This window comes from Podarcis bocagei (genome assembly GCF_964188305.1).
Source record: "Podarcis bocagei genome assembly, chromosome: 4".
NCBI lineage: Eukaryota > Metazoa > Chordata > Lepidosauria > Squamata > Lacertidae > Podarcis > Podarcis bocagei.
Window position 1 is genome coordinate 30580442 of NC_138128.1, and position 15321 is coordinate 30595762.

At 41.4% G+C, this 15321-nt stretch overlaps 1 protein-coding gene across 1 annotated transcript in view; it reads right to left on the reverse strand.

Annotated features, from left to right (window-relative positions):
- The window catches only part of COL4A3 (collagen type IV alpha 3 chain), an 85059-nt gene that overhangs the window by 53223 nt on the left and 16515 nt on the right, over positions 1–15321 (reverse strand). The window contains exons 2-3 of the mRNA XM_081192519.1: positions 3915–3971; positions 1652–1741 (exon numbers count right to left, since the gene is read on the reverse strand). Coding sequence (XP_081048645.1) covers positions 1652–1741; positions 3915–3971 — 147 coding nt within the window. The remainder of the gene's footprint in view (positions 1–1651; positions 1742–3914; positions 3972–15321) is intronic.

Genomic DNA, 15321 nt, shown 5'->3' on the forward strand with positions numbered 1-15321 from the left:
AGAATAGCATAGAAAAAGAAAATATAAAATATAAAATACAATATTCATGATCCTCATACACACACACACACACACACACCCCATCATCATTTTATTTCAATTTTGAAAATGGCTAGTTCTCTTTTTTTCAATCAAGAGGCTTTAAAATGGGTTCAATCATTAACTGTACACAATAAAAAAGAAAAGAATGTGCATAGATGTTTATGTGAAAAGCAGGTTTTCAAATCATATGTACATAGACATATTTTGCATATCCACAGAAATTATGCAGCCTAGTGAATGCCCATAGACTGGGTATGTGTTGAGACTTCCTGCTGTGTTCCCAGCAATGCCCGCCACATAGTCATCAAACCCTTTAAAATCTCACTAGTCAGTGGGAAAGTGTAATATGTTTTTAAAACTCTCATGTTGAAATCAACGGGATTTCAAAATGCTTAACCTTCGCTGGAGTGTGCTGAAATATACCAGTGTACAAGACAATCCCAAACATGTCTGGGGATTGCATGTCTAAACATGTCTGGAGTGGCTGGGGAAACTCAGCCAGATGGGCAGGGTATAAATAATAAATTAGTATTACTACTACTACTACTACTACTACTATTATTATTATTATTATTATTATTATTATTATTATTATTATTATTATTTCTACTGGGAAATAGGTCATATGGAATACAGTGGTGCTTTCTCCAAGTGGGTTCAGGATTGCCATCTAAGGGAGCAATCAAATACACAAGAATTTGCTGTAAGGCAGGCTGGTGTAAATTAAGTCAGGATAAAGTGCTCCAGATCTAAACTCAATCTGGGAGCAGGTCTTCTGTTGACTGAGCCAGCCTAAGCCTGACAGAGGGAAAATTAGGCTTTAAAAATAGTACTTGAGTTACATCTCTCTTTTCGCCAGTTAAACTCTCTCCCCATTTTACCCCTGCTCATCCCAGCAGATCTTGCTGTAGAATTGCTCCCTTATTTAACTTCTGTTTCACAACTGAAGTAGCATCTTTATTGTTATAATCAGGCAGCATTGAAAGAACTAGAGAATGGAATAAATAATGCAATGAAAGCATACTGGACTTTCACAGCTTGCTGCCGCAGCTTATGATCAGACAAATCAAATTTACTTAATTACTTTTGGAGTTTGATTAAAGGCCCACACCTAGTTTCTCAAAGAGCACAGTGTCAGTCAGAGAGAGGGACTAAACTGTAAGCTCGCGGGTGTCATTTACTTGTTCGGTATAGTGGTGCCCCGCAAGACGAATGCCTCGCAAGACGGAAAACTCGCTAGATGAAAGAGTTTTCCGTTTTGGAGGTGATTCGCAAAACGAATCTCCTATGGGCTTGCTTCGCAAGACGAAAATGTCTTGCGAGTTCCTGCAGGTTTTCTCCCCCCCCCCCTTTTCTAAGCCGCTAAGCTGCTTATCAGCTGATCCGATAAGCCGATAAGCCGCTAAAAGCAGCTAAAAGCCGCTAATAGTGCTAATCCGCTAATCCGTCAATGGGCTTGCTTTGCAAGACGAAAAAACCGCTAGACGAAGAGAATCACAGAACGGATTCTTTTCGTCTTGCGAGGCACCACTGTATTGTTCTCTCTTTCACACTTGCCATCTGCATACACAGCAGCACCCATAAATATGCATCAGGGATCACAACATACCTTCGGTCCTTGTGGCCCAGGAGGACCCTCTGGACCAGGGAAGCCCATCTGACCAGGTGGGCCAGGGAAACCAGGAAAGCCCTTTTCACCCTGCAATACACAATCTGTGTAAAGACTTTGCTTGCACTGTTGTCATTTCTTCTGCAAATTCATTACAGATCTTCACATAACATTCTGGATTATTTTTTTTAAAACCATCCAAGCACATGCCTTCCCATCAGTATAGACTCACAGACACTAAGAACATTCGGGCATCAACATCCCACTTTATGTTTGATGTTGCACTTGAGAACTAAGCTGAGGAAGCTGGGAAAGCACTGATCCATAAGAATTTCTCAAACAGCAGAAGCGTTACATTTATATATTGTACTTAAATGTTTTTAAACTTTTTTCTGCAAGGTGTAATGATGATTGAAATTGAATTTTGAAATTGAATTGAAATTGAAATACTTTATTGTCACTTGCACAACTTGTATACAGTGAGATTACACAACCCCCCCCAGCTCTCTTAGTCTTAATTCCCCTCGTTTACTGACGCACACCCACCAAACCCGAAAGTCAGTTGCCCTGTTGTTATCTTTTCATTCAGCAGCCTAGCAGCCCACGGATAGAAGCTGTTTTTTACCCTGTTGGTGTGACTAATCATGTTTCTATATCTTCTGCCTGAGGGCGGGAGATCAAGAAAGTGCTGGCCAGGGTGTGAATCATCCCTGAGAATTTTCCTCACTCTCCTGAGGCAACGTTCTTCCATTATGTCATCCAGCGGATTCACGGGACAGCCCATAATATCTTGTGCTGTATTCACCACCCTCTGTAGGCACTTCCTATCAGATGATGTCAAACCAGCGTACCACACTATTATGATAACTAGCATAATAGTATAGGCTACAGTGACGGTATAAACAAAAATTGATTAATTTAACCAGGGTCAATAAAATAATAGGCTGCACTCAATGGTACTGGTCTGCTTGCCCAGCAGACCTCCACTGGTGCAATGGAGCTTCCCTTTCCTCTCCTTTGCAGCTGCTCCCACCCACCATGCACCCTCAACATAAATTTCGGAGGTGCATGGAGAGAGGAGGGGAATGGAAAGCTGTGTGTCATGAATGGAACACAATTCATGCAGTATCAGATGCTACCCAATATCTTTATCCATAAAAACGTAAGAAGAACTTGCTAAATCAGGCTAGTAGTCCATTTCATCCAGCATCTTGTGCTCGCAGTGGCCAACAAGATGCTGGTGGGAAGCTTGCAAGCAGGACCTGAGCGCGACAGCACTCTCTCCTGTCCCGTGGTTTCCAGAACTGGTATTCAGAGGTATGCTGCCTCCATGAATTTGTCTAACCGTCTTTTAAAGCCATCCAAGTTGGGGGCCATCGCTGCCCCTTTGGAGAGAGAATTCCAGAGTTTTAACTACACACTGTGCGAAGAAGAATTTTCTTGCTCCTGGTCAATCACTGCCAGTTCAGACCCCATGACTGAATATTTAAAATGATGATTTATTTGTTTTTTGCCCCAATAAACATCCCTTTACACTTGTTTACACCGAATTGCATTTGACATTTTAATGCCCATTCACTCAGCTTGGAAGGATCATTTTGAAGCTATCCGCAATCCCTTTTTTAAACCACCATCAGTATCATCAGAAAACTTGTCTACCTCACTGCTCACCCCTATCTCTAGTCGTTTATGAACAAGTTAAAAAGCAAAATGAAACACCAAGTGAACATTGCTTAGTCCTACTATTGGTCCAACTAAGCCCCTAATCTTGTTAGCCCATAAATATAGTTGCCAGCTCATTTTTATTTTCTCTCATGGCATGCTATTCCAACATGTGCCGCTGGAGGGGGCACACTACTGTTTTGTGCACACAGAATTTTCTCAGCTTTCTTTATGCTTATAAGTGAGCTGATTTGTCAGGAATACTACAGATCTGAATGCACAAATCAAGAGCTTCGAACTCTTTCTGCAATACGTTTCTGAAATGATGCCCAAACTGTTACACTGTTTTTAGTACAAGGTACAGCATATAATCTCAAAATGTTCTATCACGTCCTAGTTATTGAGATATCAAAATGTTGCTGCCCCCACCAGTTAATTTAGTTCGCCATGGGGATAATAATACTGGCTTACCTTACAGGTTTGCTCTGAGGATTACAATCATATAATGTATGAGAAGCACTTGAACTCTCAAAAGTATTATGCAAATATTAATTATTATGTACTTTTTTTAAAAAAAGAAAGTAAATATGCAACCTCTTACCTTACTGCCTTTGATCGCATCACAGGAACAGTGGCTTTTACCATTGCAGACACAATTCTGAAAAAAATGTAATAGGATCTTTACAATAAATCCATAGTTTATGGGTTCATTCTTTTCTTTTTTGAAATTGCAATGCATTATCTTTAAATGAAAAACCTGGTCTGTTTTTACTTTCCCCACACATCTTCGTGTAAGAGTATTCTGATGTGTAAGGATAAATGTCTGGGTGCATAAATAAGGATTTAGCAAGCGTCAAAAACTCAGTTTATGTATGCCTTATTTCATAGGGGAAGTGGTTGCAAAAGCTCTGTACCTCAACAGAAGGGGCTCTCCTCCAGGTTGTTGTAAGATGAATCTGAGCAAGCTACCAAGAAAGACTTATCTGAAGATCTCAGCAAACAGGCAAGTCTACATGGGAGAAGCCATTCCTTCAGATAGTGTAGTTTCACATTGTTCAGCAAAAGAAGCCAGCAAAAGAACTTCAAACTTAGCTCAGTAGCAAATTGGCAGTCAGTGCAGTCCTTTTATAAGTGATGTTGCACAGCTCCACTCGGTAACCTAAACACTGCAGCTTCTGAATCAGCCTAAAGGCCCACCCCCCACGTGGAATTACAAATCTACCACTGGGGTTACAAATGCATGATCACTGTGGAAAAGCTATTCCTGTCCAGGAATGGCTGGTCAAGGGCATTCCTGGTCACCGGTCATTTTGGTCTCCAGTGACAATGATGGATCAAGGAGCACCCCCAGGTGATGTACTTGCTGCTTCAGAACAGGCAAATTGCCCAGTTTCCAGGCATGAGAACCATCCATTCATGAGGCCTCCTATCTTGTCAGGGTTCAGCTTATTGGCCCTCATCTAGCCCACCATGCATCAAAGCATGGTGCATCTGTGTTGTGTTGTGCTGTCAAATTCATCCTTGCATATAAAATGCAGGTTCTTTAAAATGGAAGTTACATTTTGTGTGTGTGTGTGCGTGCACGTACAAGTGAATTAAGCGGATTAGGGCAGGCATGAAAAGGGGAATTTAGCCCTTACCACTCATTCTGTGATCCCAAGAAAAATCCCTCCTGGTTTTGAGGGAAATCTGCCAATAGTAGATTTCCCCCCACTAGTTTCAGAAGAAGAATTCTGTTAATTATCAGCCCCCCCCAACTGCATTTTTAAAAAATCTGCATCTCAGATGCAAATAAACATTTAGTATACTTGGTACTCCAATCTGTGAAAGAGACCACATGTTTCTAAACATACCGATTTGACCCAGGTGCCTGGGCAGATTGCATAAAATTACAGAAAAAAACTCAAAACTCAAAATCAAAGCTGATTACTTCTATTGCAGACATGACCATTATTATCTTCAGTCTTTCACGGTAATTTATTCAGTTACATGATGACCACAAATCAGAACAGAATATCGAGCAGTAATAAGAATGCATGAAAAACTATTTATATTTCATCTGTGCTGGTGAAATCTTGTCACAAAAAGTGCGTGCATCAGCTTTGGGAAAGAGAGGGGAGACAGAAAGGGCAGCATGAGGCAGCAAGAGAAACAGACAGCCAAAGGCAATGTGTGTATATGCACACTCACAAAAACAAAAGAGAAGAGAAAGAAAGATGTGCAATGCATGCAATACAGGAGAGAAAGTGATGGAGAGAAAGAAGTGCAATAGCAAAAGCAGGCTTTGTGGGGGAGAGGAAGAGAGGAGGCAAGGGAAAAGAAGAGATTCTTCCACAGTCGACTGATTAGGCATTGGGGGTGGCAGGGAAGGTTGGAATTTATCAGCCAAAAATTTGCCTTCATAAGGCCTCTGCTCTTATGAACCATACTGGATTGCTGGAACATAGCTTGGGATTTTCATTGGATACACCCTGGGTGGCTTGCAACATTGCTTCCTTTCATCTAATGGTTACTTCACACAGCAAACATTGTGCCTTCTGGATTGGAAATACTGTACAATTATGTGATGAATCTATGTACAATAGAGAAAACCCAGGTCAAATCTGCACCACACATTTAAAGCACTCCCAGAGCTAAAATTCCCAGTACCCTGAACAAAACTACACTTCACAGATTTTTTTTTTCCAGGGGAGGGGGAGCCATTTTCTTTAAATGCAAACTGAATGTGCTTTATGGTGTGAACGTGACCTCAGAGAATATGAGGTGGGTTTTCCCCAATGATGTGTTCCTATCCAATGACTGACCCAGAAGTCACTTGACGCCTGCAGATGACTTGAAAACAGTGCTTGATATCTGAAGTATTTTTTATCCAGACTTGAATTCCTAACAGAAAAGTAATCAATGTGGTGTCTCCTTGGTATTTGGGACTACCAACTTCCATCAACCACAGCCAGCATGGTCAATTGACAGGGACAATGGGAGTTGTATTCCACAACAGCTGAAGTGAATGCCGTTGGCTACTCTATGCTAGACTTTTGATGGCATGTTCTCCATTTTACTCACAACATCCAGAAAAATTAACCTCCTGGTACCAATGTTTAGAATACTGATACATGTACATTTAATTTATGTTGCACAATCAGAATAGTTTGTTCTGTGACTAGTGATTAAGGAGTTTTGAGTATATTATAAAGTATTATGCTAATACTACTCTGCATTATGCTAATGCATTATGCTAAAGCTATGGTTTTCCCAGTAGTGATGTATGGAAGTGAGAGTTGAACGATAAAGAAGGCTGATCGCCGAAGAATTGATACTTTTGAATTATGGTGTTGGAGGAGACTCTTGAGAGTCCCATGTACTGCAAGAAGATCAAACCTCTCCATTCTTAAGGAAATCAGCCCTGAGTGCTCACTGCAAGGAGAGATCATGAAGCTGAGGCTCCAGTACTTTAGGCCACCTCATGAGAAGAGAAGACTCCCTGGAAAAGACCCTGATGTTGGGAAAGATGGAGGGCACAAGGAGAAGGGGACGGCAGAGGACGAGATGATTGGACAGTGTTCTCGAAGCTACCAGCATGAGTTTGACCAAACTGCGGGAGGCAGTGGAAGATAGGAATGCCTGGCGTGCTCTCGTCCATTGGGTTACGAAGAGTCGGACACGACTAAACAACAACAACAACAACAACAACAACAACAATGCTACTATTGTTAAATGGTTTTATATATATATAATTGACTGATGTCCAGAAAAAAGTCAATGTGTCTCATATTTTTCAGACACATTGAGATATGTTTTGTGGATATGCATGCTCTGATTCTGCACTAAAGCATTATATTAAGTGCACCATGATCACAAATGTTTATTCAAACTGGATAGCTCTGGATTATCATTTTTTCTCACACTTCTCGGCATAGTCCAACCTTTGATAACTACACATTTGACCCCAAAACTCTGAGTTGCATATATTATACCAAGAATTAGCCAGCATGCCTTTTGAGTTTTATGAAACTGGAACTTCAAAATGCAGGATAATAGTTGGTAGAGGTTGCTGGGAAACTCATATGTTTGGACATGGGGAGAAAACACCAACAAAAATAAAGAAAAAACCAGCCATCACAACCATTTCTTGAGGATGGTGGTATTTTGAATGCAGTACAGTCTACTCTTGGGGGTGCGGGAATAGTTTCAACTTTGTGGTATTCTGCTATCATGCCACCAGACATGACACCTTCATTTCTTCCATATTTTGAATAATTTAAACGGTGCTGCTCATTCAGAGATTAAACTGTACAATACACAAGAATGTTCCCATGAATAATCTCTCTTTCTATCAATTTGCTGTGTACACAGAACAGCAATACAAAATTTGCATGATAAGCCTTGGCAGCAACCAATATAAGGATGGCATTTGACTAAGAAGGATTTCCACTTGTGTAACATAACATCTCTCCCCCCCCACCTTTCCCTGAATGCTCCCCAAATCTCCTCCATAGTGAGTTTGTCCTGATCCTCCTCTCCAAGAATGGCAAGTGTGCTTTCTTGCATGTAAAGAAGCAAAGTCTTATTTCAGCAAACAGATAGTGTAAACTCAGCAACAAGAGCAGGAATTAGTCCAGACACCTTTAAGAGCCAGAGATGCAGCAAATATCAAACCAACTTAGGAGAGGAGCTTTAATGTTCCCTAAATGCAATTCAGGGACAAAGCCGTGGTTAAGGATTTCAGGATCAGGAGCAGTGAGCTGAGACTGCACAGGAGTGTGAAGTTATTTCAACTGTCAGCCCTGCCTACCCACCACACTTTTAAATAGAGACATGCCTGTCCCAGCAATAACCCTTAGCCTTGAGCTGGGTGCTGCTTCTTGAGTGCTGCATCTGCTCCTGCCTCCTGATGCCCTTCAACTGCCTTGGAGACAACACCAAAGAATTGCCGTGAAAATCCCTGAAACGAGAAGTACTTGACTATAGAGTTAGATTAAATAACAAAAATCAAAAAGTTCAAGGAAAAATTAACCTAGAATTAAACAAAGACTTAACGAGATGCCGGCTACAAAACTCATTTCACCGAACTACGGTAATCAGTTTCCTCAGAAGGAAATAAATAAATTATAAACCTTAAATGATTTTAAGTGATATCAAACAAACTCAAGAGCAGGGCTGAAACGCTTCCCTGAGTTTACAAAAAAGGTATGAAAACCTCAATGACAAGTTTTAAACATAGCCTTATTTAAGAGAACATTATAAGATACCAAACAAACTCAAGAGCAGGGCTGAAATGCTTCCCTGAGTATACAAAAAAGGTATGAAAACCTCAATGCTCTTGAGTTTGCTTGAAATCATTTAAAATCGTTTAAGATTTATAATGTTCTCTTAAATAGGACTATGTTTAAAACTTTTTCATTGAGGTTTTCATACCTTTTTTTGAAACTCAGGGAAGCGTTTCAGCCCTGCTCTTGAGTTTGTTTGATAATCACTTAAAATCATTTAAGGTTTATAATTTCTTTATTTCCTTCTGAGGAAACTGATTAGTTCAGTGAAATGAGTTTTGTAGCCGGCATCTCATTAAGTCTTTGTTTAATTCTAGGTCAATTTTTCCTTAAACTTTTTGATTTAACTCTATAGTCGATTACTTCTCGTTTCAGGGATTTTCACAGCAATTCTTTTGTTTTGTGTAATTTCTTGGTTCCATGACTGTCTTTTTTTCATTGGAGACAACACCAGGCTTTCCTCCTTCCCTGACAATTCAGTCTGTGCAGAGAAATGGCCTCCCCCAGCATTGCATGGCCCCGCCTGTCCTGTCCCTCCCCATCCAATGAAAAATTTGAACTCACAATTCATTCTCCCAGAGGCTTTAATTTTCAGATTAGATTAGCACATAAAGCATGTTACAGGTTACAATAATCAGAAGGTTAAATACATGGCTAAGCATAAGCAGATGCAGGTGGTATTGTGGTCTAAACCACTGAACCTACGGCTTGCCGATCAGAAGGTTGGTGGTTTGAATCCCCGCGACAGGGTGAGCTCCCGTTGCTTGGTCCCAGCTCCTGCCAACTTAGCAGTTCGAAAGCACATCAAAGTGCAAGTAGATAAATAGGTACCGCTCCAGCAGGAAGGTAAATGGCGTTTCCGTGTGCTGCTCTGGTTTCACCAGAAGCGGCTTAGTCATGCTGGCCACATGACCCAGAAAAACTGTCTGTGGACAAACGTTGGCTCCCTCAGCCAGTAAAGCAAGATGAGCGCCGCAACCCCAGAGTCGTTCGCGACTGGACTTAACTGTCAGGGGTCCTTAACCTTTTTTAAGCATAAGCTAAGTTATTGATGGAACAAGTGACACAACCACTGAATCTTCCTTTTAAAGAGTGGGGTGGGCACAGCTTTAGCGTTGAAGTAGCTAGGGTCCCAAGTCTGGACAAGCAAGCAGAAACTCCTTTGGGTGGGTTGGCCTTATGAGCCATGTTCAGGCTGAGACTGGCATCTCTGTGTCTGTGATGAAGGAGATGGAGACAGGGTCAGCTCAGCATCAGACTTACTGCTAGCCACCTCTCTAGAGGTAGTAGACTCCTGAGTGATAGGAGGCACCAAAGGCGGTTCCTCAGCAGGTGAAGCACTAGGCATCTCCAGAGGGAGGATGGAAGACTTCTCTATTAACCTACTTGGGCCCTTCCCAGGATCTGGCTGTCTGGCCCCCAAGTCACTGGGTCTCTCCTCAGGATCAGAAGCCTCTAGTCCTCTCCATCATTGTCCTTGGGTTGGCCATGACAACGTTGGGGGAATCCATACAACAGATTTAGGGAGTGTGTGCAAGGGCAGGAGAGGGGAAAATTTCTGTTGTGCAAGCATAAATCCTTGTAGTGATGGAATGTGTTGGCTGGGTGCGCCTTAAGTTTTAATTGCACAGTTTCTTTGTTACAAAACTAGTGTGGCTAAGATCCGAAGTGGCACCTCTGTTCACATAAGGTGTGCACCTCCCCTAACACTATATCTCACACCTTTGCCAGGGATCCCCCAACACCATATCCAGGGAATGCAGGCAGTGGAAGGGGACAGTGTGAAAGGGAAATAACTATTCAAGCAAGAACACTTGCACTCCATTTTTTGATGTTCCATTTATTCTGATTCCGACGCAGACCAATGGTACACTTGGGGCTGTACAGTGGAAAGGGAGAAAAATGGAGAGAACAAAAGGTGAGTCAGAGCACTTGATTGCGCTTTCCAAAAAACTATTCCAAAACAGAGGTGGCTTCATTCTTTCAACAGAAAACCAGACCTCCATTGAATGACTTTGTTTACTTTATAAAAGCCTATTATTACTGTCCGTGCCACTCTGCCTGCTTTGCCACTGTGCTGAATTAGAACTGTCAGTGAAAGGGCAAATGTTAGCTGACACAGCACAATGCTAGAAGGAGAGGAGGAAAACAGGGCAATGACAGCGTTTGATTTGTTTTAAATTAAAGAACGAAAGGGTTAGAGTGATGAGATGGGAAAGTGAAATAAGAATTGAATAACTGGGCATACATGGTAGTTGGACTAACAGTGGTTTAGGATCATTTCATGACCCAAGCAAGATGTGCAGTGAAAAGACTCTGGGCACTCCCTAGGAACTTGATGAGCCTTGTTGGGTTTTCTATTTTATAATTTTATTCTAACAAAATTTTGACAATCAACAATTCTAAGGATGCTTAGGGATAAAAAAGGCCAGAAAAAGTACTTGTTGAAAATACAGGGCACTCCTGTGATACTTTTTCACTGCTGTATGTTGTAAGAGTAGCATTACAAAGAGCTTCTCTCTGTGAATGAGTGTAGTGATGATATAGATACCTCATGATTTTTTTGTTCCTGTCACTCTTTTTCTGCTCCTTTAGCTGTGACAGCTCTGTTGGCTATGTGACACCCTCATGGCAGCCATTTTGTGACTGGCACCAATGGCATTTTCTCAAAATTAAAAATGTGCCCTCTGGGTGACAAACCTGTTCTATGTCAAAATTAAACAAAGTATAATTCTCGCAGGGTGTACTATTATTAACCATGATAGTTACACAGATGTGCATAGATGGCGAGTCTCAAAAAAACAAGCAATTTCATTAAAAACCGTTTCAGTGCCATGCACCACCTTGCTGCCACCCCTATCAAGAGTTCATACAAGAAATCCCCATGTTTAGTCTAAGAACACTGTTTGAAATTTCTCGTGAAAAGATGAAGATACTAGTTTCCAAACTAGGGACCATGAAAATGTAATGCCTCCGGTAATGGGATTTTAAGGGGCTTCATTCTGTATTGAATTTTGCTGGTCCTTAGGTAAAATACATTGATATAATTTAATTGTTGTTTGTTTGATGAAACTTATTGATTGATAATATGTCTAAGGAGTATTTCCAGCATTTAAGTGCAGGACGTGTTGTACCAAAACCTAAAATCTCCCAGAAAATATCAAATAAAATCAGACCACAGGATAACAAAAACTAGTGTTCTTAGCAGAGAGCACACTATAGTAGTGGTTGCCAAACCCCTAGACAACTTGAAAATTGCTGAGGGTCTTAGTAGACTACTTAATGATTTTGCTGCCTGTGGTTTAGTAATTGTAACACACTGTCCTAGATGCCAAAGTCACTGCTATGGACAAGCTGAACAAAGCTTTTGGACCACCGGTCTGCAAACCACACTTTGGAAACCTGTGTTCTGAAGTATGAATGAGGGTCTGACTCTCCACATTCCTGGAGCTAATAAAAGTAAATGGAGAAATGCTAAGTGAGATGCTCTTAATAAATGTGGAGGAGGTACATACGGAAGAAGGAACTCCCTGAAGTATACATAATCACCAGTGTAGGAACAGCTTGTACAAACAAAACAGCTGCACTATCAAAATTAAAGCAACAGGAAGGCATGTCAGGGCCTGGTCTCCTTTGGATATTTCATACCCCTCCCTGAACATTCAGCATTCATTAAAAAAAGAAGTTTTGAGCCTTTTTATATGTAGAAAGATAAAGAAAAATATCCCAGCAAGCAGTATTTCACACAGTTCTTTACTAAAAGTTAAGCCAAGTAAATAACTTTAAACAAAGTTGTTGTTTAGTCGTTTAGTCGTGTCCGACTCTTCGTGACCCCATGGACCAGAGCACGCCAGGCACTTCTGTCCTCCACTGCCTCCCGCAGTTTGATCAAACTCATGCTGGTAGCTTCAAGAACATAAACAAAGTTACCTGGTTTCATATCCTGCAACAATCTCCACACCTCCCTTAGTATCCCACCCTCCACACTTTGTGTTGATCACTTTGCTGCAATGCAATGGCAAAGTGGTGGCAGAACTCCTGCTTTCTGGTGCAATTTGTGTGGCTGAACTGGGGGTGGTTGCACAAATTCACCACCCTCCCTATTCTGCCATCACCCCCTTCGGCAAAGGTCTGAGCACTGCAGAGGTCTGCATGAATAAAATCATCTTTGTCTACTGGCAAAAGGTCACAAGAGAAGGGGCTAGATAGGCTTCCTTGGTAAGGTAGGTTAGATCTTGACCTAACCTACCCCAAAAGGCTGTGAATATAAAAGAATGGACCATACATGACACCCTCAGATCCTTGGAGGATGAGTTGGATGAGAAAAAAACCTATGTAATCTGAAAAGTTATCTACCTGTTCTTTATGTATGTTGATATTTATGCTCTTGATATCATTACCAAATTTTGCATTATGGCTCCTGAGATCAAGGATCAGGTACTTGTCTGTGTTTGGATACAACTGGATCAAGAAGGTGGAATGAACCTTTCAAAGCTTGACTGATTTTAACCACTGATCTCAAAACAGCATATAACATATATTTTTGTTTCTTAGAATTCCCTAGCAACACCAGGTATGAGGCTGCTAGTAAATTAATATGTAAAATTATATTAAACATCACATATATTTTAACTGTAGGAAGTAAAAGTCTTCAGACAGAAACGTGGCTGTTGAAACGGATAGTGTTCCAGCCTAAGGAATGTGTCTGTGTAGGAAACAAATATTTTCTGATGTACTTTTCATACCTTTTGCAGGTAGTAAACCCCACTCAGGGTAAGACGGTACTTGAGTCAGGCAGGCAGACAAAGCAAGCTATCTCAGCTATTTATGCCTACACAGGTGGTTGGTATGTGGGCCACTGACCAAACTGTTATTTTCACAAATAAAGATTAAAGCACAATGCTGACTGCATTCCTAAAGAGATCTATGACTGAAATCTAAAAGGCTGAAATTACAAACAAATCCCTGGAACCAGGGCACAGGTCCATGGCACAAATTTACATAAAATGTTCATATGCTAATTTATATGTATGGATACAAATTTATACCTCTGATGAAATTAAGATAGTGGGAAGTCTCTCCATCACTTCACAGCACACCCAGCCACCCTGTAAACAACAGGATTTTTATGGTGTGTGTCTTAAGGGTTGGGGGCAGAAGATCTTTGCTCCAGTGCAAAAGATCTGGACCACTTGCCACTTGGGCTCCCTCAATAACAACAACTGCTGTTGCTGCTCTCCGCCCTCCCGCCATGGCGGGGATAAGGCCAACGAAAAGGCTCCGGCCAGCCTACAAGGCAGCCGCGGTGGGCCACCAGGGGGGAAAAATGACATGAAATAAAATAACAACAACCCTAGTCTTGAGTGCCACTCAGGATTAAATTTAGGATTGCCTCCCCTGTTCCAAATGCAAAATTATAAAACATTGTCTTTAAAACAGTTTGAATGTACATTTCCCCAGTCAATGAGAGAGTAACTGAAGTCAAGCTGGTAGAAAGGATTATTATGTTTGCAGCCACTGCGGCACACAGTGAGTCCACTAAACTGAATGTAATTGCCAAGTTATGTGTCTATCACGGCATTCAAGGGCAATGTTGTTATCATGGCCAGGCCTATCTCTTACTGGGAAACCTGATGCATTCCAGTTTTCACACAGGGAAGAAAAGAGTGCAAAGAGTTTTCAGTAAATACTGGGTTCTCTAGCCACTAGACTCCACCTGCCTAGTGTTCCTTTTAAATACTTAACACTTCCCAGTCTTGTATTGTAGACTGAAATTCACCCAAGTGGAAGAGACAAAATGAATTCAAATTATAAGAACAAGCCTAAGTAAGTGGAGAATTTTGCTTAAGCAGCAGTTTACAGAAGGAGGGACCTGACTACAGATGCAAGGAACTGGTGAGTCAGGTCCGTAATTCTAGAATACTGCTAGCAAAGCAAAATGCCAATATACTAAAATTGTTTCATGCATTGTGAGCATCAAACATGAATTCACTAGAGCTTTATATGTTTTCTTGGTGATTGCTAGAACCAGTATAATAAAATCCAATTATTAAGCCTTCAATAAGTATAGACAACATACAGCAAAATTATGAGATGATGAGATGCAAGAAAATATGTCAGTTCCCCAAATCTTAACATGCTGTGCAATCATTTGTGAACTGGATTTTCTTCTGGAAGGCAGCCAAACAGACACTGGAAGGTAACCAATGTCTCCAATGGATTCTAGCTATGAACACATATGCATTCAAAATGTGTGGAGCTTTGCCTACTTGATAAAAACCTAGCTCTTTCAGATAATCACAAATTTTGATTTCCAATTAAGCAACATAAGGTAAAGGTAAAGGGACCCCTGACCGTTAGGTCCAGTCGTGACTGACTCTGGGGTTGTGGCGCTCATCTTGCTTTATTGGCCGAGGGACCCGGCGTACAGCTTACGGGTCATGTGGCCAGCATGACTAAGCCGCTTCTGGCGAACCAGAGCAGCGCACGGAAATGCCGTTTACCTTCCCGCCAGAGCGGTACCTATTTATCTACTTGCACTTTGACGTGCTTTCGAACTGCTAGGTTGGCAGGAGCAGGGACTGAGCAACGGGAGCTCACCCCATCGCAGGGATTCGAACCGCCGACCTTCTGATCGGCAAGTCCTAGGCTCTGTGATTTAACTCACAGCGCCACCCACATCTCTATTAAGCAACATATCAGCTGTCTAATTTCAGGATTCATTGTTCTTCAATGTGATTT